Here is a 23,520-nt window from a genome sequence, read left to right as displayed (position 1 = left end):
AGAGGGCTCTAGAGTGCTTCGAAACGAAGATGCATCTCTGTCTATATTAATAAGAGTGAAAGGCAACTGTTTGTGTGATAAAGTGACACAACCGAGCATAGTCGCTCCCAAATCCTTTTCAGACTAGGTTTACCAGCGAAAAGTTGCTAGGGATGAACTATATCGGACTCGGATGGGAGACAGGTTGACAGCATCAACTATGCTACAGGTAAAATATGCTGTGAACACGTAACTTAGCAACATATAAGTTAACAGAGAACCTAACTTAACTAACATATTTCGCAGTTGGGTAAGCCGGTGATCGTCACAGTTTGTCGTTCTTAGTGTTTTATGCCTTGGAATAGTGTTAGTGACTGTTTTTCATTAAATAACGGTTATTTCAATTAATTCCTTAAGTTATTGATCACATTTTTACAAGTTGTTGATAACTTAAATACTTAAGAGTAATTTAATAAAACCTCATATTTAATCATAAGTCACAAACAACAATATTTTAACGCATAAAACGTTATTAAAATCTGAAGCGACGTTATTACTGTGTTATTACTATTTAACGTGATGACGTAATTACGTGCAGTGTGTCAGGATGGCCGAGCGGTCTAAGGCGCTGCGTTCAGGTCGCAGTCTCCTCTGGAGGCGTGGGTTCGAATCCCACTTCTGACAACAACCTTTTCTTTCTTTTTTTCAACAAGAACGTGTCGTTGTTGAAAGCGACTGTCTCGTTATTTTACTGTTTACGTGCAGCTTATACTATTTTTAATTGTACAAATAATACGTTCATGGATTAAAGAAAAGTCAGCTCACTCCTTTCAATCGCTAGGCGGCGGTGTAATTCATCCCGACTGCTTCTCACAGCAGTTTACCAGCGCGAAGTCACGAAGAAATTAAACATAAACATGGCGGACTCGGATGGGAGACAGGTTGACAGCATCAACCATGCTACAGGTAAAATATACAGACTGAAACTTTTTTTTTAACGTGTGCTTTTACTGAATTAAACACGTAAGTAAGCATTCGTTTATAGTCGTTAACGGAGAGCTCGTGTTGCCGCTGGTTGTCTCTCTGCCATGACAGCTGACTTGACACATGTGTAGTGGAAATTACATCATTCTGTTTTTGTTACTTGGAACTACATAGACACGGTTGCGATGTTCCCTGTTGTTTGCATGTGTAACTGGATGTGTTTGCAGGACGAACTGAATCTCTGTGCAATCTTTAGTTTGGTAGAGATCGAGTGAGGCAGCATGATGAAATAACGCTGCAAAGTCAGTGTCAAGAGGATGTTTGTCATCATCATAGACATTATTAATTCAAACTTATACTGACTTCTCAGTAAATAAGTATCTTCTATCACTGGTGTTTATGCAAATAAAGAGCAGTTTTACCTTTTGGATGCGTTTTAAATGTGTTTACCTGTGTCACACACAGGTGAAGGTGTTAAGTTGCACGAAATTTCACGGGTGAAGGTAGGTCAAGTCTTTATTTTATTTTTATATAATTTAACAATATTCGTAGTTTAATTAGTAGCATTTCATTTTACAAAATGTGTTTTTTTTGTGTGTGTTTGTTTTTTCAGTTTACGAAATATCACAAGCACAATGGCTGTGCCTCAAAACCTAGTGAGCTGCCTACCTGGACAGCATTTTGGGCATCACAGCCACATCCTCAGCAGACATGGAAGGTGTCTAGTTGCCCAAAATGCAGGCTAGGTTTTAAGATACAGTCTGTTCATTAGGGCTGGGTATCGTTCCAAAAATTTCGATACTGATACCTTGAGTTCGATACCGGTTCCTGAACGATAATTTTTTTTCGATACTAATTTTATGAAATCAGTTTTAACAAGATTACATCATCTCAAAAAACTATTTATTCAGCTTGTTGACATTTATACAGACTCAAAGCCTCATCTCCTGAGCCACTGCACAAAGGAGCAAAATATATCCAACACAATAAATCAGTGCAAATAATTTTAAGTTCAAAATAGTTTTCAGTTCACACATCTGTTAGGCTACGTTTACACTAGTGCGTGTTCGTTTTAAAACACAGACAGAATCATCATTTCTATTCATTTATTCTTTGTTGTTAAAGTTGAAAATCTTTATCCACTTTCATAAATGGGTGTTTTATTTTCTTTCACCATATGTTTTATTGTTATTGAATTCTGTGTTATAGTATGTCTAATTATAGTGCCTGTCTAATAATCTATTCTTAAAACAGCCTTATGAAAGGTTTTATTTTTCCTCAGAAATTCTGTGTTCTGTATCTGGTTTTCAAATGAAGGCATAAAACATTAATTTCATTTATCTTTACATTTTTGAAAATCGAAGCTTATTTATTTATTTTGGCAAACAAAGTGGGTTTACTATTAAAATTAAAACATGGAAGAAATGTTGTGTGATCATTACTAAAAAAAATAAAGTTTTAATTTTAATAGTAGCCTAGTAGTATGTGCTGTGCTGAACAATAGTAATATATTTCTGCAGCAGTGTCTTCCAAGTTAAACGAAACTTTTATTTAGTAGTAAACAAAACTGCGTGATATAGAGAGCAGACTGCTCCGTACGCTTTTGAATCGCTCTCGTGGATGTCAAACACTGATCAATCTGCACCGCTTCTAGTCAAACACACCTAGTGCTGCAGGTTTATTGCAGGCCTCACTGACGTTGATGAGATTAACCCCTTAGGTATCGAAATTTGGTACCGAACGACAAGATGTTTTTCGAAACTCGGTGGTATTGAGGCAATTCGGTCGGTGCCTAAAAATGATCAAACTCCTGTTTATTTACAGTGACATCGGACTATTTAAAATCATTCAAACTGTGATTCCCCTCTTTTTATCTATAGAATGAGGGTAAGGAATTGACCAAAGAAGAAAAGCAGCGTCTTAGGAAAGAGAAGAAGCAACATAAAAAGAATAAAAAAGATGTCAAGGGTCCTCCAGAGAAGGAAAAGGAGAACGAGAAAGCATCAGTATCAGCTCCGTCAAAACCTGCCACACAGAGCCCAGCACATAAAGGTACTTCAGTCTGCTTTGCTGCTGTTTCAAAATAATTTTCCTGCATCTAAAGTTGATTTAAAACTAATTTAATTTTGATGCTAAATTTAAATGGGAATAACTGGAATTTTTTAGGCTGTAATTTATTTTCTTATCTAGACTGGATTAATATTATTAATAGTTTCAGTGTTGTCTATTGTCTTTCTTAGGATAGAAAGATGTTAACAACAACAAATGTATTATTTTTTTTACTACTGTATATAATAACCTGTATGATTACTCTTTAATAAGCTTTTACTGTGCGTTCACACCGCCGGCAGTGAGAGCGTCAAAGCGGCCGGAAGTCATTCATTTTCAATGAGAGCCGGCGGCGAGTCTTGGGCGGTGAGAGCGTCGAGGAGAGTTGAAATCAGGTCAACTTTATGGTAATGAGCTATGACGCGGTTGGGCGGTAACCAATCGGAATGTAGAAGTCCTCCGCTTGAGAGGGTTCCAGAGAACGCAGTTCTGTAAACTTTGGTTCCGACCACATTAGTTCCCATGCATGGAAGAGAGATTAGTTATTGCTGTGGCGGGTTTCCCGATAATATTTGACGTGTCCCTGATTGTGTACAGGGAGATAAATAAATAAAAATTATAGGGTACATTTTCCCGCTACAACGTTTGTTTTTCAGCGGGAATGCAATTTATTTGCTCAAAACAACACCGATTTAACCAATTACATTAAGGCTACACTTCAATCTGGACAGTTTGTAATGTAGGCTGCACACAAATTAATGTTAATTAAAGACCAAGGCTAGTAAATGTCTCCTATAATGTTGAAATTAGACTAGCACTTAACCATGAACACAAATCCACACCACACAAATGGCTTTTCATTGGCTCAACCTACTTGTTTCTTTTGCGGCTCCTTTAAATACAAGACGAGCATACGATCTACGTCAGAGCGTCAGCGCGTCCACGAATCTTTTCTACAGCGTCTCAGTCAGGGCGGCCAGGGCGAATTTTGACGCTCTCGCCGCCGGCGGTGTGAACGCACAGTTAGAGTGTGTTTACACTTGTAGTTTGGTTCTGATGGTCTTGACCAAAAAATAAAAATAAAAAGTCCTATATTTAGATCTGGTTCACGTAGAACTCACTGAACTTAAATATACAAAACAAAAGACATAAGGCATACAGTCACAACCTGATTGGACAGCTTTTATGAGGTATATTTTGAGAGCTCACCAAACATCCAAATCAATTCTGTTTGCTGGGCTAATTGTGTATTGTACATATGGTGGAATTTTTACCAGCTGACAGCTTATAAAATGTGAAATTGGGTCAAAACAGCAGCTGGAATTCCTCCGTTATAAACCCAAATGAAGCTCCGACCCCCCCATGACGAGAAGAACCAGGGATGCTTGAGCAAACAATTGTTTAAGTCGAACCACACTGGAGTTTGTTTGGAAGCTGACGGTTTGCTTGTTTGGTGTGCACCAAAGTTCAGATGGTAGTGTCCATGCTTACTCAAATGAATCACACTAACAGAGCAGAGTTCATTTAAATCTAATCAAACCTGCCAAGTGTAAACACAACCCTAAAGGTCCTTGCGCACTGAATCTGAAATTTTCGCATGTTTTTTCGTATTCGTCATCCTTTTCTATCAAAATGCATGCTATCATAAAATCGAACCTGATCTGAATTTTTTTATGACGGACAAAAGTTTCAGAGGCAGTGTAAATGTGATTGACACAACGTGAGGTCGTATTTATTTTTGAACGTGCTAAAATTTCGGACTCCGTGTGCAATGAACTTAAATATAATGTCTGTTTTTTTGTGCTTTTTAATTGTTTGACCCTTTTCTCTCATTAGCGGCTCCTGCACCTGTAAATGCATCTACATCTGAATCTCCTGCGGCTGCAGAGAAGCCTGCCAAGAGCAAAGCGGAACAGCGAGCAGAGCGTCGGGCACGGCAAGACTCAGAACGAACATCAAAAAAGGGCCAGAAAGAAGGGGGGCAGCAATCTGTCTCCAGCAAGCCTAAAGCTACCCCTAATGAGCTTCAGCCAGGTAATTCACTGCTTCTAAAATGTTATTCCAGGGTGGGATGTTTGGGCATTTACACAGTGGCCCAAATATAATCAGCCATTACAGTATTTAAATTTTTATTTTTTTATGCTTGCCATTTTTCCGTATTCTGACAGCGCTGCACGAGCTTGCGGTGCTGTCTGCTTGTTAGCCAGGGTTCAGAGTCCAAACCATGAGGAAAATCTATGCTGAAATAGTGTTACTTGTCAGTTGCTCATTAACATTTTTATGTGTTTTAAAGGCATGTAACAATGCGATACGTGCGACAAACATCTTCACAAATTCATAATGAGAATCATGTATAAATTTGCTGTTGTCAACAAAAAGAAGCACTGAACCCTGCAGGTTTCCTCCAAATATAAAAGCTGAGAAAAAGCTAGAACTCCTTTAACATTCTTAAATGTAAGTATTGTAATTTTACAGTTCTGTAAATTAAAATAAAAAAGTAAGATGATAATAATAATGAAAATAATAAATACAACTGCTCGATTAATATATTTGTGACCATGGACCACAAAACCAGTCATAAGGGTCAATTTTTCGACATTGAGATTTACATCACATGAAAGCTGAATAAATAAGCTTTCCATTGATGTATGGTTTGTTAGGATAGGGCAATATTTGGCCGAGATACAACTATTTGAAAATCTGGAATCTGAGGGTGTAAAAAATCCAAATATTGGGAAAATCGCCTTTAAAGTTGTCCAAATGTAGTTCTTAGCAATGCTTATTACTAATACAAAATTAAGTTGAGGGAGGGAGGTCTTTATATATTTACAGTAGAAATTTTACAAAATATCTTCATGGAACATGATCTTTACTTAATATCCTAATAATCTTTGGCATAAAAGAAAAATCTATCATTTTGACCCATACAATGTATTTTTGGCTATTGCTACAATTATACCCCAGCGACTTAAGACTGGTTTTGTGGTCCAGGGTCACATTTATTATTACATTCACACATAGTGTTCAAATTGGGATCTGTGATATATTCTAATGTTTTAAAAGAATTCTCTTCAGTAAGGCTGCATTTATTTGTACAGTAAAAAAATACATTCCTGGTTCAAGAAGGGAGTCTCAAAAATGGGCAAAAAATATTATTTTACCAACTTATTAATTTTAAGCTAAAGTATTGTTTTGTAATTTTTATTTTTATTTTTTTCATTGAAAAGCAAGACAAAACAGTAAAAAGCTCATTTTGGATATTTAATTTAGGCAATGGTGAAAAAAATTGACAAAATACATGGGGGGAAAACACACAAAAAACCATGTTCGGTATTCTGCCTTCGGCCCAGTGTTTCATTTTGTTCGGCTTTGGCCAAGAATTTTCATCCCAAAAAAAATCATTCTAAAGTACACTGCCATTCTGAAGTTTGGGGTGGATATGATGAAATGTTTTCGAAAGAAGTTTCTTAAATGCTCACCCTTTTGTGTGATTTTAAAAAGAGGTAATATTAATATTGTGAAATATTATTGCAATTTGAAATAATTGATTTCTCTTTGAAAATATTTCCAAATGTAATTTATTGCTGTGATATCAAAGCTACATTTTCAGCAGCCATTCTCCAGTCTTCACTCTAGAGTGTCACATTTAAAACTAATTTGTGTGTGTTTTTTTTATACATTGATTTATTTCTAATTTAAAAATACACACACACACACACACACGTTTGCCAACACACATATTTACAGATGCTTTATGAGTTGGATAAGCAAAATTACCCAGCCTTATTTTTTATTTGCTTTCTCTTTTTTTTCTGTTAGTAGTGAAAAGGTTACCGGAGCACGTTCAAGTGGACGACCCTGCTGCATTGAAGAAGTTGGCCAAAAAGCTTGAGAGGCAGCAGGTGAGACAAATCCACAGTCATGATTTGCCTATTGTCTGATTATTGTCCATTGACAGATGATGGATTCATCCAGGTGTTTTCTGAGGTCCATTTTGCAGCGTTATTTTTGACACAGGTCCTTCCCATGTCTTACAGAAGTCAGGGCAGGAATGCGGTTTAAATATAACTGGAGTCAAGGTCTGGCTCCACACTTTTGTGTGCAGTGTATTCGTATTGTTGAATTATCTCTATGTGTATTGTGCTTTTTATTCTTGGTGACAGTTATTGACTCTTCTTGGCTTTAATGTCTGCTGGAGGTGATTTCATTGTGATTATTATCATTACATTGTGTTCATGTGATGAGCTAGATGTCATATGTGGGTGAACTTTTGAGTGTGATTTATTTAACTTTTTTTATGTTAATGGGTGTAGCTCTATAACACTAGTATAAAGCTTTCAAAGTCTACTGTGTAGCCCTTCTTCATTTGTGCACATTTGTGTCATGTATGTTTTCATGCACAGTGTTCTGTTGCAGCCACAGCTCTTGACCTGAGGGAGGATGTGACCTCCAGAGCGTTTGACCTTGAGCGAACAAAATACTCGCATCCAATGCTGTTGTTCTTTCTGCCCTCTTAGGTTCCTTTGAGGTCAGATTATGGATACAAGGTCAGCCTGTTCTCACATCTACACCAATACAGCCGGAAAAACCCTCCCACCCAGCAAATCAGGTATTGTAAACAGTGTATTGTCTACATTAGTTATAATTTTGTCTTGACGGGGTTATATAAGGGTAAATCTGGTAGGGATGACTCCGAATAGTCGAAGATTCGATGCTTCCATAGGAGAGGAGCCTGATTCGACTACCAAATTACCAAGATAATGCTGTAAATAAGAATCTGAAAACAAAGAAGCTTTAAATAAATATTTAACGTGCGTGAATGAATACAACCACCCCTAGATCGAAGTTTCACTTTCCATAATCCGTGACCGACAGGGGACCATCTTGGCGGCAGGGATTTAAATCTTTCACAAGACTCAAATTGACACAGGTAGAGTAAAAGACTGGATTTTTTCGATCAGGTAGGGTACAAGTGATTTTAAAACATTTCGGCCGGTTTATATGTATCGTGTATTATTATTTATCATGTATTAGATGCATTTGGTTGAGTTACGCTGCAGTAGTAACACGGTGATTATCTCTTCAGCGCATCATGAACAGAACAAACAATATACTATATACATAACTAGCGATGCACGATATTATCTGACTGATATCTGAATCAGCTAATTATGGCTTTAAATGTAAATATCGGCATTGGCCCGATATGCAAAATTATGCTGTAATGTCTTGCCGATAAGAGGAATACGTTAACTGACGTGCTCAGGGTGTGCTGGTGATTAGATCACGTGAGCAGTGTGGCTCATTCTTGAGGCAAAGTTTTGTCTGAATGATTATTAGATTCACTGTTTTGGATCGCTGCATTTAATCTGTGAAAGCAAGTACAGAATGAAGCGTTTGATGTGTGATAGAGTAAACAGTAATAGCAAGTGCAGCGGCAGCCTCCCCCAGGTCCTAATGCCTGTTCGGTAAGGGGTTTTAATCTGTAGGGGCGCTGTTGGCATACTTCTAATTAAATTAAATGTAAAATAGCCTACATAAATAATATTTAGACTGTGTTTGTGATTAAATAAAGCAGTAATTGATGTCACGAGTAATGGCACAAGGGCAGAGCTAGTGATGTGAGGGGTAAACGCTGGGATACACGACAGGGGAAAAGCTGAAGCTGATGCTTCACTTTGTATCACTGACACCAGTCATGAGGGAATACGTTACCCTTAAACACTGAAAAGATATTAGGATATTACGACAACATTACTCTTAGGACATCGTAAACTAATTTGTTTCATGAATATATGATTTAACCTGATGGAGGACGCGCTCAGGCAGTCTCTCTCTCTCTCTCTCTCTCTCTCTCTCTCGTGCGCTGTTTAGACATGTTTTGTGCTGTTGATCATGGTCATCATCCCTAATAAATAAAACATTTATTCATGCTTGGGTGTCAGCGGTGAATCCAGTAGCGAGAAATCCCCCACCACTAACTGCAAACTGGCATTTCAGATAACTTCCAGCGATCCAATCAATTCTCGAAGGATGAAATCAAGTCCCGCCCTCTCATTTCAGATGCCGTTTGCTCGGATATACGTCACAGTAGAGAAGAAAAGACAATCGCAACTTCCGTTTCATGCCGACTTTAAAATAAAATGTTAGGGTTAACACTGCATCTTTCTGGGGGAAAACTGCAGCGATATATAGTTTATTTATAGTTAATTACTACTGTCATGTACATAACGTTATAATGAGAACACCGTTTAAAAAAAAAAAAAAATGTTGTGCATTCTTAGGGTTTCGCTGATGTGTAATATTGACACGTATCTTTTAATCAAAACATAAAACATTTATTTTTGTATCTGGAGGCATCCGTTACACATTTTCCCTGTGTGTTAACGTCAGTAATTATGACTGTCGAATGTCTGACATTACTCTTGGTAATGTATTGCCCTCCGCCCCCAAACATGATTCGACTATCAGTCGACTATCAGAAAGATTCTAAAGTTCTGATTTGACTGTAAATCCTTAGTCGGGGACACCTATAATATGGTAAAATTTTTGAAATGTTAATGAAAGATGTCTTTCCAGGCTGCATTTATTTGATCTACAGTAAAGACAGTAATATTGTGAAATATTATTACAATTTAAAATAACTGCTTTTGAATATATTTTAAGTATGTAATTCCTGTGATATCAAAGCTGAATTTTCAGCATTTTCACATCATCCTTCATAAATCATTATAATATGCTGATTTAGTGCTGAACAAACACTTTTTCTTACCTATCATCGATATTGAAAACAGTTGATTTTTATGGAAATCATTACACATTTTTTCAGGATTCTTTGATGAAGAGAACATTTGAAAGAATTGCATTTATTTGAAATGGGAATCTTTTGTAGCAATATAAAAGTATTTATGGTGACTTTACTAAACCTTAGTGGAAAAAATAAATATGCATTATTACAATTAAATGCATTTATTTTTCCTGAACAGACATGAGTAATTAAGCTTAAATAACCTATATGACTCAATTGGTTGACTTATTATTGGATATGGTTTATTTTGTAGCATCCCTGCCACAGTTATTCACCCATCCATTGTTCGGTTGGGCCTGCAGTACTCTCAGGGCATTATAGCAGGATCCAATGCTCGATCTGTGGCCCTACTACATGCCTTTAAACAGGTAATACATAATAAAACCTATAAAATGGCTAAACAGTTCTTAATTTTGGATTGAATTAGTGTTTAACACAAACTAATTAGTGTTTAATTAGTTTTGTATTATTTTTTTATAGGTTATTCAAGACTATAGCACACCTCCAAATGAGGAATTGTCAAGGGACCTTGTGAACAAGCTGTCGCCCTATATCAGGTTCACCTTCATCCTTTCATCTCAGATGTAGATGTGTTTTATTTGATCTCCAATGTTACATGGAAACAGATGTTTAACAAACAATGCAAATTCTCATTATGCCTGCAGTTTTCTCAGCCAGTGTCGACCGCTTTCGGCCAGCATGGGCAATGCCATCAAATATATCAAGAAGGAAATCTCAAATATACCCAGTCAATGCAAAGAAGAAGAGGTAAAAATATCACTGAGTCACTAGTTTAGAGATATTAATATACAGTATTCTTCCTGTGAATTTCTCAAAGCAATGTTTTCTCAACAGGCCAAAGGGAAACTGCAGGCATGTATTGATAGTTACATAAATGAGAAGATCATTTTGGCTTCTGAAGCCATTTCTAAGTATGCTATTGAGAAGATAAGTAACGGAGATGTCATTCTTGTTTATGGCTGGTAAGATTTTTCAGTTACTTTATGTAATTTTGTAATAGTCTGGATTCATTCAGAAGTGCCTTTCTTGTCTTTTTCCAGCTCTTCACTTGTCAACCACATTCTGTGCGAAGCTTTTGAAAAGCAGAGGAAGTTCAGAGTCATAGTTGTGGACAGTCGGCCCAGACTGGAGGGCAGAGAGGCGCTAAGGCATCTGGTGAAGAAAGGCATCCGATGTACTTACGTGCTCATATCTGCCTTGTCCTACATTCTGCCTGAAGTGAGTCATTCTTTTCAGTAAAGCTTTTTGCAAGCACTTTTTATTTTTAGCTCATTGTGAGGTAAGGTGATTTCTTACCAAAGTGCATGTACTTTCAAAGGATTGATTATGTGTGACATTAGCATTTGCTAAAAATACAGCTTAATTATGGTTTGGTACTTTATTTCTTAACAATACACAGTAGCAACTGAAGTGGTGTTAATAGAACAAAGATAACTGCTTGGTTTTATCAAATTTAACCACTTTCTTTAAGAACACTAAAGAGTTCAGAACAGCATGTGCACTTTATATAAGTATGCTTTTATTACGGACATTCTTAGATGGCAATTACAGTGTTATTTCAGATAAATATATGGCACTGCAAGGTTCTGAATTTTTAGATTGTTGTGTTAACATATAGTATGCACTACTGTTCAAAAGGTTGAGGTCACTTAAGATTTTTTTTGTTTTTGAAAACACAGTAAATCAGCAATAATGTGAAGTAATATTACTATTTAAAATGACTGTGTTCTATTTTAATATATTTGAAAATGTAATTTATTCCTGTGATGGCAAAGCTGAATTTTCAGAAGTCATTACTCCAATTTTCAGTGTCACTTTATCCTTCATTTTTGTGTTTCAAAAGAACAGTATTTTTAAAAATAGAAATCTATGATAAATGTCTTTACTGTTACTTTTGATCAATTTAATGCATAAATGCTCAATAAAATAATTAATTTCCTACCATAAAAAATAAAATTATGGTAGTGTGATCACACTGATCCAACTGACTTTTATGTTGTCATTAAACAGCATTGTTATCTGAATGCTGAATCAGAACCTGGACTCTGCACTCTTTATTTCCAGGTATCCAAGGTATTTCTTGGTGCCCATGCACTCCTTGCTAATGGATATGTGATGTCACGTGTGGGAACTTCCCAGATTGCCCTGGTAGCAAAAGCCTACAATGTACCAGTGCTGGTCTGCTGCGAGACCTACAAGTTCTGTGAACGAGTGCAGACTGACTCTTTTGTATCCAATGAATTAGGTAACTCTGTGATGTTTGGCTTATTTTATTTTCTAAGTAACATATATATATATATAGGTATTCAAACACAAAAACATTATTTTTTTATAGATGACCCGGATGACCTAATTGTGACCAGAAATGGGAAGACCCAACTAGAGAACTGGCAGACTGTTAAATCACTGGGGCTTCTGAACCTGGTGTATGACGTGACGCCACCAGACTTTGTGGACCTTGTGATCACTGACTTGGGCATGATCCCCTGCACCTCTGTGCCTGTGGTACTGCGAGTCAAGAACGTAGATCAGTGAAGAGCAGACGAACACGGTTCTGCTTCCCTCTTGCATCTGCACATAAAAGAGTCTGTGCACACGGGGCTTCTGGCACCCAATAAACATATCTATGAAATGGAACAAGCTTTTCAAATAAAGCCACAGTTTATGTCCTCACAAGTGGGATCCATTTAACTTCAAATTGTATAACTGGTTCAATTCCAGTTTCTAAAAAAAAAAAAGTCCACCTAATGAGATTTTCTTTGGAAAATTCTCAAATTAGAACTTAGAATTGTTTTACACAAGATCAAGAATGTCAGATAGCTTTGTTCTTGTGTCAGATCCACGAAATTCAAGAAAGTGTCTATAAAGCCTGTGTGCTTTCAATTTTGTCCCATCATGGTGGTCAGTGCATAGACAAACACAAGAAACATCTATCATCCTTTTTGGATAGTTTCTGTTGCCAAAGTCCTTTCATAGATGTGACAAAGGGAAAAAGAACATGTGCAAATGTGTGTAAGATCATGCAAAAGCTGAATGTGTTGCATAAGAGGTTTTGTTTGTATTACCAAAACCTTGGAAACGCTACAGAAAAATAAATGGTTTAGATAAAAAAAAACTGCTGTTGGCTGATTCTTTGTGATATTGTGACGTATCTTTATTTTAGGTACCAGGCTGCCAAGGTGCATGCTGAATTCCCTACCACAATACTACAGAAATGACATGTTTTTGTCAATAATGTATGCAAGTATTCTACTAATAGTGTGTCCTTCTATATATCTCAGATGAAACCGATTCCCTTTTACACTCTTACGCTGCCAAAAAGAGAAAAGCATACAGTCACAGAGGTTGAAGGATCATCAGTTAGGATATAATGTGACATCTGTAAACAGCAGGATGTGGCAGTAACGATCTACATTTTTCACAAATAACAACAGTCCTACAACATACATTTCCACATCGTTTGTAAAATTAATTATTTTTCTACGTCAAAAACGCAAATTTTTCAGTAAACATTTAAAAATGATAATATTTGTCAAAGCAACACAAAATATTTGTCCTTAATCATTGTTAAAATACATCAGTGCTTCACTTTGACATGTTTAGAGTCTTAACATCTGTCAGAAATGTGGCTGCCCTCTAAACACAATCAGCGAGGTCAGTCTACGATCAGTTTTCCCTTTACAGATCAGCCTTGTCAAGGCTGTGAAAATGTGTCAGTATTCATTAAAGCATTCAAAAAAGGTACAAATAAAAAGATTTAAGGACCTTGAGGGTTAAAGGAAAGTAAAATATTCAACACAAACTGTACAAACATTTAAAAAAAAATTAATATCATGCAAACCTGCTTTTGGCAAGTTTAAGAAACAAGAAACTCAAATGTTCTGCAGATGGCTCATACCGTCCAGTGTATGAAACTCTTTGGTGTCTCCTGCACCATTTTCAGCAAGCTTGATGCATTTTGTGGCTCCACTGTCAGCCCAACAGTCAGTTTTCTTTAAAAACTCAAGTGTTCTTGACCTTTCGTCTTTGTGTGAACCAGAGTAAAGTTGAAACCACAACTGTAGATCCGGTTAGTATCCCAAGCACCTCACCTATAGGAAACTCGCCCTGCAATTGTTAAAGAATAATAAACGTGTGCGATAAAGGAGTAATGGCCAACCAGTTTGGGATGATTTGATGGAGGTCTCACCTGTCTCATGCACTTGTATCCGTGGAAATTATGCAGACAGCTACACTCAAAGAACCCTGGTCCATATGGGCTGCAGAATGAGTTTTCAGGGCAATCCCAGGCTGAAGAGGCAAACCATAATCAAGAAATGCATTGAAATACATTCATTTTTTTGACTGAGATCCCAGTTTATTAATTACTTACGCATCTGTGCAGTCTGCTTGCAAATATTTTTCTGTCCTTCGCAGACTTTGGCATTGTTTTTCACTTCAACCTTCTCCCATGATGCATTGCCCCCTGGACACTCCAGTTTTGAGGGTAGTAAACTAAGTAAAGATTTGTCAAGTTAACTCAATGCGTTTAATTTAATTTAATTTAAATAAACTATTTTCAGTCTTTTAGATCTTTTAAATGCCATGGACCCATGGATGAATATCATCATCACAATACCCAATCTATACTGTGAAATAAATAATAAAATACATAAACATAAATTGAAAAATATTTCGTTTTTATTATAGTTACAGTATTACATCCTTTCCACAGCACATACTGTTAGATGTATTATTTATTTAAATATTTTTTTATTATTTTTGATTTTTTGATATTATCTATTACACTTTTTCTAAAAAAAAAAAAAAAAAAATGAATGTGCCCCCTGATCTCCAGATCCCAGCTGAAAACCCCTGACTTAAGTGTTATAAACATGATATAAAGTGCTCATGCATAACTTACAGTTGGGTAAGATGGCTGAAACCCTGAAATATGAAATCACTCAGATTGGAGATCGGGTTGTTGGAGAGGTCTCTGTGAAAACAACAGTTAGGTATTCAATTTAGTTTTAAAAATGACATTATCATGATAAAAACCTGCTCTGGTACATACATTATGAATGCTGTGGATGAATTATACAGGTGCTCTACATGACTAATAGAGCAGTTTGCCAAGTCCAACCTAAAACAGTACAGTACAGTTAGATTTACACATAGAAAACAAATGTCATAATTAGAAAAACTTTAGAATACAAGAAAGTGTTCCTACCCTATAATGTTGTCTACATTGCTGGTATTATTGTTTTCAAAACAGCAGCGTCCCCTAATATGGCCTTTTGTTAGGCAGAAATCCCAGACAGGACTGTCTTGTCGTACAGTCCCTTCACACATTTGACATAACTAGCGAAAACAAAGGCGAAAGCTTTAAAATCATAAAACAACATGCAATGTTTTAATTTACGACAGTGATGACAAATGGCAACAATGTAACTTATCTACTGTAGCATGTAAGTATTATTTAATTACAGTCATACAGTCTCACCTCTGCGTTAATATCCTGGCTGTCGACATATACATTGAATAAAACAATAGAAACAGTACATAAATAAATAATAGATGCTGTAACGCTAGCTGTCATTTTCGCCAAAACAAAGTCACGTGACTCGATGATCTTGTGACGATCAAGTGCCGCGACCCCATTCGTGACAACAAGGCGGCGCAAATATTTTGCATTTCTTACTGTGAAATTTCAATAGAAACGAAACACTGACAAAACACAGGTTGCTTTTACACGATTCATGTTATTGAACTGATATAGATCATTGTCGCCATACCATCGCCATTTATATTCAGTCTGGAAATTTAAAATAAGGCACATTCCACGAATTCGGATGACTTTTTTACTTAATATTTAATTAACATATCAAACATAAAATTAAACTCTCATAACAACAAGTGGTTTGGCTACAAAAAAATAGTTATCCCCCCATAAATGTGGATTTTGGACTGCCCCAGTTTAGAGGTGACACTCACAAGAAATATAAATATATATATAAATAATAATAATAATAATAATAAATAAAAGTTTAAAAAGTAAAGTAAATGAAATAATTAAGTTAAATTTAAAAAAATAAATAAATAATCTCATTCCATGTGCCAATTTGTTGCGTGCATTTGTCAAGATATACCATTCAGCTGTTACCAAAGTTACTGTGATAAATATATATAATATCTTTCAGATATGGTACATTTAAGTTTATCCATAACTATAATACTAACGACAAAACACTATGGTGACCTGTTGGGTTAATTTAGGCAATCCTATTGCCCATTTTGGTGCTTTTTAATTAATAAATTTGATAACATTTGTCTATTATTTTATTGTGTAATGTTTATTGCTATGAAGTTGTAAAAACGTATTATACTAGACATAACAGGGCAATATATATATATATATATGTATATGTATATTAAGTTTGACCTCCTTAAGTAAACTTTTGCTAAAGCACCTCCTTTAATTTTTCTGAGAGAAAAAAAGAAAATAGCTCAAATCACAAAGATGGTTTAACCTGCTGTTTTGAGAAATGATTTAGCTAATGTTTAAATACTCTTTGATGCAGTTTAACCGCGTTGCTTGTATCACACAGCCATTTTTGAGCCCATTTAAATGTTAAACTTAAGTACAAGTTTATGTCGTTACGGAGACTGTTTACTACAAACTACGCTTGCGACTTGTTCATGCCAAAGGATGTCGAAAGAACACTTTTGCGCAATGCCTCCCCCCGCTCCAGTGCAATGGTTTGATCCAGACTGTTGCAATGCTTCGGGAGCGCGCAGATACATATTGAATACATTACAGCAGAGCGGCTTCATCTGTAACGCAGGAAGGTTTCGCTTCAATGCAGACTGATGTGTGTTCTTAAATCGGAGCACAATATCGGTATCTCGAAATGCATGCTGCGACAAACAGTTTCTTCATTTGTTTCCTCTCCATACTCGTTCGTTCGTATGTACCAATGTAGGTAGAAACGGGGGCTGTAGACATCCGCGGAGCACCTTTATGTGGAGTAATCTGAAAGTTCATTGGATCGTGGGCCTCGCAACGACACTTGTGTGTTTTGCAGACTCGACTCCTACATTGTTTTCCAGCGCGCTAGCAAAAGAGAGGACAGATTAAGCCATAAATTGCCGACAATGAACGTGGAATTACCTCCCGTTGCAACATGGCTGCTGCTTAGATGTTTATTGGAGAAGTTCAGCCCTGAACATTAAGAAAGTTTTTTAAATAATCCACGTCGCAAGAAAAGAACTTTTCTGTCGTAATCCAGCTCTGGACTGGATCGGAGCGAGTGTAGCTCGCCGTCATTCAGTCTGGACCCTGCATGACAGCAGAACAACGCCGAGGGCTTTCCTTTTAACAGCATTTTCGACTCGGTCAAAGACTTGATCTTACAGTAGAAAATGCATTTCTCCATCCCCGAGACGGAGGTCCGCTCCGATGAAAATGGGTCGATTTATGTGGTAAGTATGGTGGAGGTCAAATAAGCGATGCGTCTAGCTTTTACATTTGGAGACGCTGTAGAATAGAATAGCGATGCTTTGAATCATTGTGAACGAATCTTTTCAGTGAACGAATCTTTCGCTGATTGACGGAAACGTGTCCGTTAGTCTCGTTCACATCAAGAAGAGAAAGAGGCGGAAGAATTATGAATATATTAAAACCACTATGAACGTAATTTCTTCATTTAGGCTATTGTCTTCGTTTAAAATCCTTCACATGGAGGTAAATTATAGATGCACCGTATTTTGATATTTACTGTATGTCGAGGGGAAATGTCTATAGGCTAATGTTTACAGTTTCTGGAGTCTCTTACTAGATATGTAGAAATGCAGTTTTTAATAAAGGATAACAAGACTCGATTTTTTTTATAAACGAATTGGTTGAGTGATTTAATGATTCACTCATTACATATGCCAACACATTCTGGCAGAATAAGAATAAAGATTAAACAAAGTTGAATCTTTCTAGTGAAGGGATTAATAAAATGAAACCCAACTACTAAATATTAATATGGAATAGATATGAATATCCATACATCTATTGTAAGATTATGGCTAATGTTTATTTAAAAATATGTACATAATTTGTCATTTTCTTTTCAATCTTACATTTGTCTATTTATTTGATTTAATTTCAGTCTTAAAATTGCAAGATTTTACATGCATCCCTTTACATCTTAATGAAATTTGCCTTTACAGCCACCAAAAATGATTGAATTTGGATTCAGATCAGGAAGTTTTGCTCCAAAAACACTCCAGCTAGCATCTTCTAGAGTTGTTGTTGTGTGAATTGGATTCACAATGTCTCAGTTCTTCTGGCATCTCTCCCGCAGCCATATGCAGTGCAAGATTGCCATTTCTTTCAGCATAACAGTTATCCAGCCTAACTGGAAACAAAGCTGGCTCACTATGAAGACATGACACTTAATTTGTCTATGAAGCAGCGAGTAGAGCCTATCAATAACAGACAGCTTCAGTTTGGCTCCTGAGGTTACATCTGTATTGCAGTGAACTGTGGATTGATTACAAAGCATATTTTGCCTGAATCCTTCCTCGTAGGTGTCTGCAGATGCAGTGCAGATGTGCAGCCTGTGGTGTTGACTCTCCTTAGCCACCAAATGATTTGAATAAGGGCTGATATAATTTATGAGCTCCACTGTGCACATGGATGCTCTCAGCACTCTTAAAACACCTCCAGGAGACCCGCACAGGTTTTACTGCACAGACCTGAAGATACTGTGAATCATTCCTAACAGATTGACTGCAAACATTGTTTGTGTCGATCTGTGACTGTGGTTCAGAGAGAATTTCTCCATCACAGATCGTCTCAATAGATAAGTCTTTCAAGGCCACTGAGATATAAATTGGTCAGATGTATGAATCGCACTGACTTTTTACGGCTTTTATATTTTTGTTTCACTTATGTTCATGATAAGATATTTATTGTTTTGCATAATTTAAATATTTTGCATAAACCAGTTCATCCAGTTACTGGTCAAGAGGGGGATTGGGAATATTTTTTTTTGTTTTTTTTTGCTTTTGAATGTCTCTTCTGTTCAGCAAGGCATTTACTTGATCAAAAAAATACAGTAGAAATTGTGAAATATTATTTAAAATAACTGTTTTCTGTGTGAATAGTTCTATATTTTAAAATGTAATTTATTTTTGTCATGCAAATGTTAATTTGTCACATGATCCTTCAGAATATGCTGATTTGCTGATCAAGAAACATATCTGATTATTATTAATTTTGAAATCAGTTGTGCTGCTTCATATTTTGTGGAAACCATGATACAGCGACAAACGTTTGTATGGAGTTAGAAAAAAAATTAATTAGTTCATTAAGGATGCATTAAACTGATGAAAAGTGTCAATAAAGACATTTATAATGTTACAAACAAATAAAATATTCAAACAAATGCTGTTCTTTTGAAATTTCTATTCATCAAGGAATCCAGAAAAATAAGGTGTATCACGGTCTCCACTAAAATATGAGCTTCAGCACAAGTGAAGACTGATGCTAAGAATTCAGCTTTGCATCACAGAAATAAATTACATATGACAATATATTCAAATACAAAACAGTTATTTTAAATTATAATAATATTTAACAATTTTGTATTATTATTAATCAAATAAATGCAACCTTTGTTAGCAGAAGAGACATAAACATAAAACTGATTTAAAAGCTGAGATAGATGCTTTGTTCCTCTCAGTTGTAAGTGGTTTTCTTCAGACATCTAAAGCACAGTGTTGTTTTACTCTATATTTGTCTTATTCTAAATCTGTCTTACTCTATATTCGACAGGGAGTTGCATATATGCTTTGGAGCCGTTCATGTCACCAAATATGCATACTTTGTTAAAGTCAGTGGACTGTGATTTAAATGGCAGACTTACTGTTCAAAGACGAGGGCAAAAATATATTGTATTTCCTGAAGACTTGCATACTCATTCTTCCTTTTTTATATTTCACGACAAGTAAAGGCATGGCAGTTGCATCCTACCTCTGTCAGTAGACTTGTTCTGGCTTTGACATCTTTGATGACTCATATGTATTAGCTGTGTAGCGCTGGTTGCATGCCGTGCTGTCAATAATTGGGTCATTTCGTGCTGTACATATTTGCAGAAGTCTTTTTAAGAGCATTGAATGCATGTGAATTCTGTGAGGTCTGATGAGACCATTCTTAAAGTATCCACAGTAAGATGGAGAACATTACACAGCATCCTCCTGAAACAAAGTCAAACAAAGAAAAACATTTTTGGGTCAGTACTGCTCAGTATTTTATGTGACTTACTCAATTTGATTGCAGATTTTAAACGCCACACCACCCACAAGAATGCCTTAAGAAATGTTTTTCCTGTGTTTGAAACAGTACCCTTCATATTTGGTTTCTCCATTCTGAATTAAAAGTTCCCTAGACACATTTTGATTTGTGCTGTAATTTAAGTAGTAGTCCAGTTTCTCACTTACTTTTAAACACTTAATGATGATGAACACCAAAATGAGTAGTCAAAACAACAACAAATCAGGAAATCAGACAATAGTGCAAAAATGTGTTCCTCAACACCAAAACAGTGAGCTTACTTTCCTTTGACAAAAAATGGTGGCAAGAAGTCCATGCATATCGAAATGTGATTATTGTGCCTTCCTGGTTGTATTTGTTGGCATGGATGCAATATCAGCAACAGCTGGAAAGCTTCTGGGGAGAAAAAGAAAATGGTGAACTGTATGACCTTGGTTTCCAGGCTCAGTAAGGGAAAACCACTTTAGAAACGTCTTGGTTTTTGTGGTATGGCTAAAATAATAACAAGACCCAACTGACACAATTGACACATAGTCTTTGATTTTAGTGTCAAAATGTGTTTCACTTTAAAATCACTAGCCTGTTCCCATGTAATAACTTGATTTTTGTGTTGGAAAAAACCCCAAAGATTTTTAATCTTTTCTTGAGTATCATATCAGCATATTAGAATGACTTCTGAAGGATCATGTGACTTTGAATATTGGAGTAATGCCTGTTGACAATTATCTTTGCCATCACAGGATTAATAAATACTATTTTAAAATGTATTCAAATAGAAAACAGCCATTTTAAATTGTAATAATATTGTTGTCATTTTTACTGCATTTTTAATCAAATAAATGCATCCTTGGTTAACACAATGTATTTTTTTTTTTTTTTTTTTTTATCTTGCTCTGAACTATTCAGTGTTTATTTTTATAATGTGCAACTGTTTTTCCTTCTGCAGGCTTACAATATCCATGTGAATGGTGTTTTGCATTGTCGAGTACGTTACAGCCAACTCCTGGGCCTCCATGAACAGGTGAACACACATTTTCATCACGACCTTCATTTCAGAAATTAGTATTGCACCCATCTTTTTCAAGGATTGACACATGGAAAGCTGTTTATTTCAAAACTGTATTGAAACATTAGTTACAAATCACTGGCTATAAAATCAACCACTTAATAATCAGTTAGTGCTGTGGATGCGGAGATGTGAAATGTGTTCGGGAAATGCAATGCTTCTCTGAAACTGAGGAAGTCAAATATAATTAGATCAAAATTACTGTAGACCTCACACACACACACACAGTATACTTATACTGAAAATAGATTGTTGTGATTTTAAATTAATCGTTTTCTGAATCGAATACTACAGTTATTAATATGAACGTCTGTTGTATTATGCACTATTTTGGATATGACTGGGCTTCAGTTAGCCTAAAAACATCTCTAATTTGCTTCAGATAGTACTGAGGATGTGTGAGGAAAAACACATTTGGACAGGATTATAATCACAAAGTTTGCCTGTGAAACACAAATTGAAAATTGAAAAATGTAGCTGTGATCATATTCACCAGTACTGAGTAGGTCACAATGGTGGGAAATATTTTGAGTGGTCACCCACTGATAGCATTCTTATAAAAGGATCTGCCTATTACCATTCTAACATCTACCAATTTCACAGACACTAAGTTCCTCATGAATGAGAGAGTACTTCAGTGATCTCAGCATTAACAGCATGCTGTGTTGTTTCACCGCCACTGTTGCTAGGTAACAGGGCGTTGCGGGCCTAGTCAGATCATACGTGGTCATATGATGCAATCCGTAGAGGCGGTCATGGTGTGAGGCTTGTGGTTAACCCTTAAAATGGGCCTTTAAATGAGTATAACTTTATAAACTATCCTTTTGAAAAACAAAACAAACAAAAAAATATTATTTATATTATGATATTATAAAAAAATTATATTTATATATTATTAATAAATATATATTAGAGATGCACCAATTGCAATTTCGATTTCCAATTTTTTGTTAGTGTAAACTGCCAATACCGATTTTTGCCGATTCCGATTTTCTTTCTAAGAACTATCATTTACATGTACAAACAAAAATCTATACTGGTTTTCTTTTATTTCGATGCAAAAAGTGCATATTAAATGTCATCTTTCACATCAGCTTCTTACATTGTTTCAATTAATTCAGTTAAAATAATAAGAAACTGTAGAGTTGTTACCATTTAAATGATATCAGTATCAACAAACTCCATCTTTCCATATCTCTCTCTTAAAATTATTCAACAATTCTATATTTTTCACCAAATATTTATATTTTATCTTATTTCAGCTCCATGTCAATTATTGAAAATTCTTTTTAGTAGTTTTAGTTTTAGTTATCAACACTGCTGAATACATTTCCATGTCATTTTCTTATTGTGCTGTTGAATAAAATCCCAATAACACAGATGGAGCAACAGCAGGCATAGTTTTAGTAGATGCTGTGAAGTGTAAGCAGATTTATTAGCTTGGTGCCTGAGAGACCCGCAGTCAGCATGTAGGACAGAGCAGTGCACAGCGGCCAAGGGCAGGCAGTGGTCAGTTTAATTTTGTCCTCTCTGAATAACCAAACATTCTGTTTTCAGAGTTTGACCTCATCAGTTTAAAATGAACTTCTCTCCTTGTTTCCTTTCAGATAAAAAAAGAATATGGAAATAATGTGGTGCCGGCTTTTCCACCAAAAAAGATCTTCACCCTCACACCGGCTGAAGTCGATCAGAGGAGAGAACAGCTAGAAAAATACATGCAAGCTGGTGAGAAGCATCTTCTTTTGTCTGAAAAGTTCACAAAAAAGTTTTGAGACTAGACTCTGAACATTACAAAATTCACTTTTAACAGATATACAAATATACAAAAAGAAATACCATTCAAAAGTTTGCGGTTGGTAGTATTTTTTTTAATGTTTTTGAAAAAAACATCTCTTCTGTTCACCAAGGCTGCATATATTTGATGAAAAAATACAGTAAAAACAAGTAATACTGTGAAATATTTAGTGCTGCCCTTGACTAAAGATTTTTCTGGTCGACTAATAGTTGTTCAATTTAAGCATTAGTTGACTAATCGCACATTTGTTAATAAACCATTTAAATCATTATAATGAGCCTTTAATTGCCTACATAGCCTAATAAGCTCTCAAGAACATGCATAAAGCTTGATACCAAGATGGCAGAAAGCGCATCCTGTTTGCTTTCATTTTACAGAAGAGTGTTTTGTTGTTATTGTGAGTGCACACAAATAAATGTGGAGTCTTTATATTTGGCCATGTATATTTGGCCACCAGCTGACACAGCCTCTATAATTACTTCAACAAAAAACATGTGGACATCACAACCCTT

General features: G+C 35.8%; 3 protein-coding genes across 16 annotated transcripts in view; 2 read left to right on the top strand and 1 right to left on the bottom strand.

Annotated features, from left to right (window-relative positions):
• LOC306880259 (translation initiation factor eIF2B subunit delta-like) lies at positions 1-12,947 on the top strand. 8 transcript variants are annotated; one of them, XM_079433676.1, is made up of 15 exons: positions 56-208; positions 821-945; positions 1,429-1,466; positions 1,577-1,681; positions 2,844-3,015; positions 4,849-5,046; positions 6,832-6,914; positions 7,530-7,621; positions 10,074-10,188; positions 10,301-10,377; positions 10,486-10,588; positions 10,676-10,803; positions 10,882-11,059; positions 11,906-12,086; positions 12,177-12,947. In XM_079433676.1, exons 2-15 carry the CDS (start codon positions 897-899, stop codon positions 12,374-12,376), a joined length of 1,719 nt encoding a protein of 572 aa, XP_079289802.1. In that variant the 5' UTR covers positions 56-208; positions 821-896; the 3' UTR covers positions 12,377-12,947. The 8 variants fall into 8 exon arrangements, with proteins under 8 accessions (XP_079289808.1, XP_079289803.1, XP_079289806.1 ...); XM_079433677.1 differs by lacking the exon at positions 1,577-1,681 and having other exon boundaries at positions 21-208; XM_079433678.1 differs by lacking the exon at positions 1,577-1,681 and having other exon boundaries at positions 46-208; positions 856-945.
• LOC306880264 (all-trans retinoic acid-induced differentiation factor-like) lies at positions 12,941-17,359 on the bottom strand. Of its 2 annotated transcripts, none has more exons than XM_079433695.1 (7): positions 16,992-17,359; positions 15,051-15,181; positions 14,895-14,963; positions 14,745-14,816; positions 14,214-14,335; positions 14,031-14,131; positions 12,941-13,948 (listed from the first exon to the last, which is right to left on the bottom strand). In XM_079433695.1, exons 1-7 carry the CDS (start codon positions 17,004-17,006, stop codon positions 13,844-13,846), a joined length of 615 nt encoding a protein of 204 aa, XP_079289821.1. In that variant the 5' UTR covers positions 17,007-17,359; the 3' UTR covers positions 12,941-13,843. The 2 variants fall into 2 exon arrangements, with proteins under 2 accessions (XP_079289821.1, XP_079289820.1); XM_079433694.1 differs by lacking the exon at positions 16,992-17,359 and adding an exon at positions 15,324-15,462.
• LOC306880261 (sorting nexin-17-like) overlaps positions 16,571-23,520 on the top strand; it is a 26,114-nt gene continuing 19,164 nt past the window's right edge. For 3 of the 6 annotated variants that reach the window (XM_079433688.1, XM_079433687.1, XM_079433686.1), the window contains exons 1-3: positions 16,584-17,302; positions 21,094-21,168; positions 22,821-22,938. In XM_079433688.1, coding sequence (XP_079289814.1) covers positions 17,243-17,302; positions 21,094-21,168; positions 22,821-22,938 — 253 coding nt within the window. In that variant the 5' untranslated portion in view covers positions 16,584-17,242. Of the gene's footprint in view, positions 17,303-21,093; positions 21,169-22,593; positions 22,723-22,820; positions 22,939-23,520 lie in introns of those variants that run through there. The other 3 variants (XM_079433689.1, XM_079433685.1, XM_079433690.1) reach the window with 3 other exon arrangements.

This window comes from Barbus barbus (assembly GCF_936440315.1).
Source record: "Barbus barbus genome assembly, chromosome: 14".
NCBI classification, from domain to species: domain Eukaryota; kingdom Metazoa; phylum Chordata; class Actinopteri; order Cypriniformes; family Cyprinidae; genus Barbus; species Barbus barbus.
The sequence above is the reverse complement of the archived record's forward strand: the minus strand, read 5'-3'. Positions and strand labels throughout refer to the sequence as shown.

Bases quoted from the DNA above. Each gene is read 5' to 3' on its own strand.
- LOC306880259 (XM_079433676.1), top strand. From the start codon at position 897: ATGGCGGACTCGGATGGGAGACAGGTTGACAGCATCAACCATGCTACA. The intron at 10,378-10,485 runs GTTCACCTTCAT...TTATGCCTGCAG, and splicing joins AAGCTGTCGCCCTATATCAG to TTTTCTCAGCCAGTGTCGAC. The intron at 10,589-10,675 runs GTAAAAATATCA...TTTTCTCAACAG, and splicing joins GTCAATGCAAAGAAGAAGAG to GCCAAAGGGAAACTGCAGGC.
- LOC306880264 (XM_079433694.1), bottom strand. From the start codon at position 15,419: ATGACAGCTAGCGTTACAGCATCTATTATTTATTTATGTACTGTTTCT. The intron at 14,817-14,894 runs GTATGTACCAGA...TTGTTTTCACAG, and splicing joins TCATCCACAGCATTCATAAT to AGACCTCTCCAACAACCCGA. The intron at 14,336-14,744 runs GTAAGTTATGCA...ATCTTTACTTAG, and splicing joins TTCAGCCATCTTACCCAACT to TTTACTACCCTCAAAACTGG.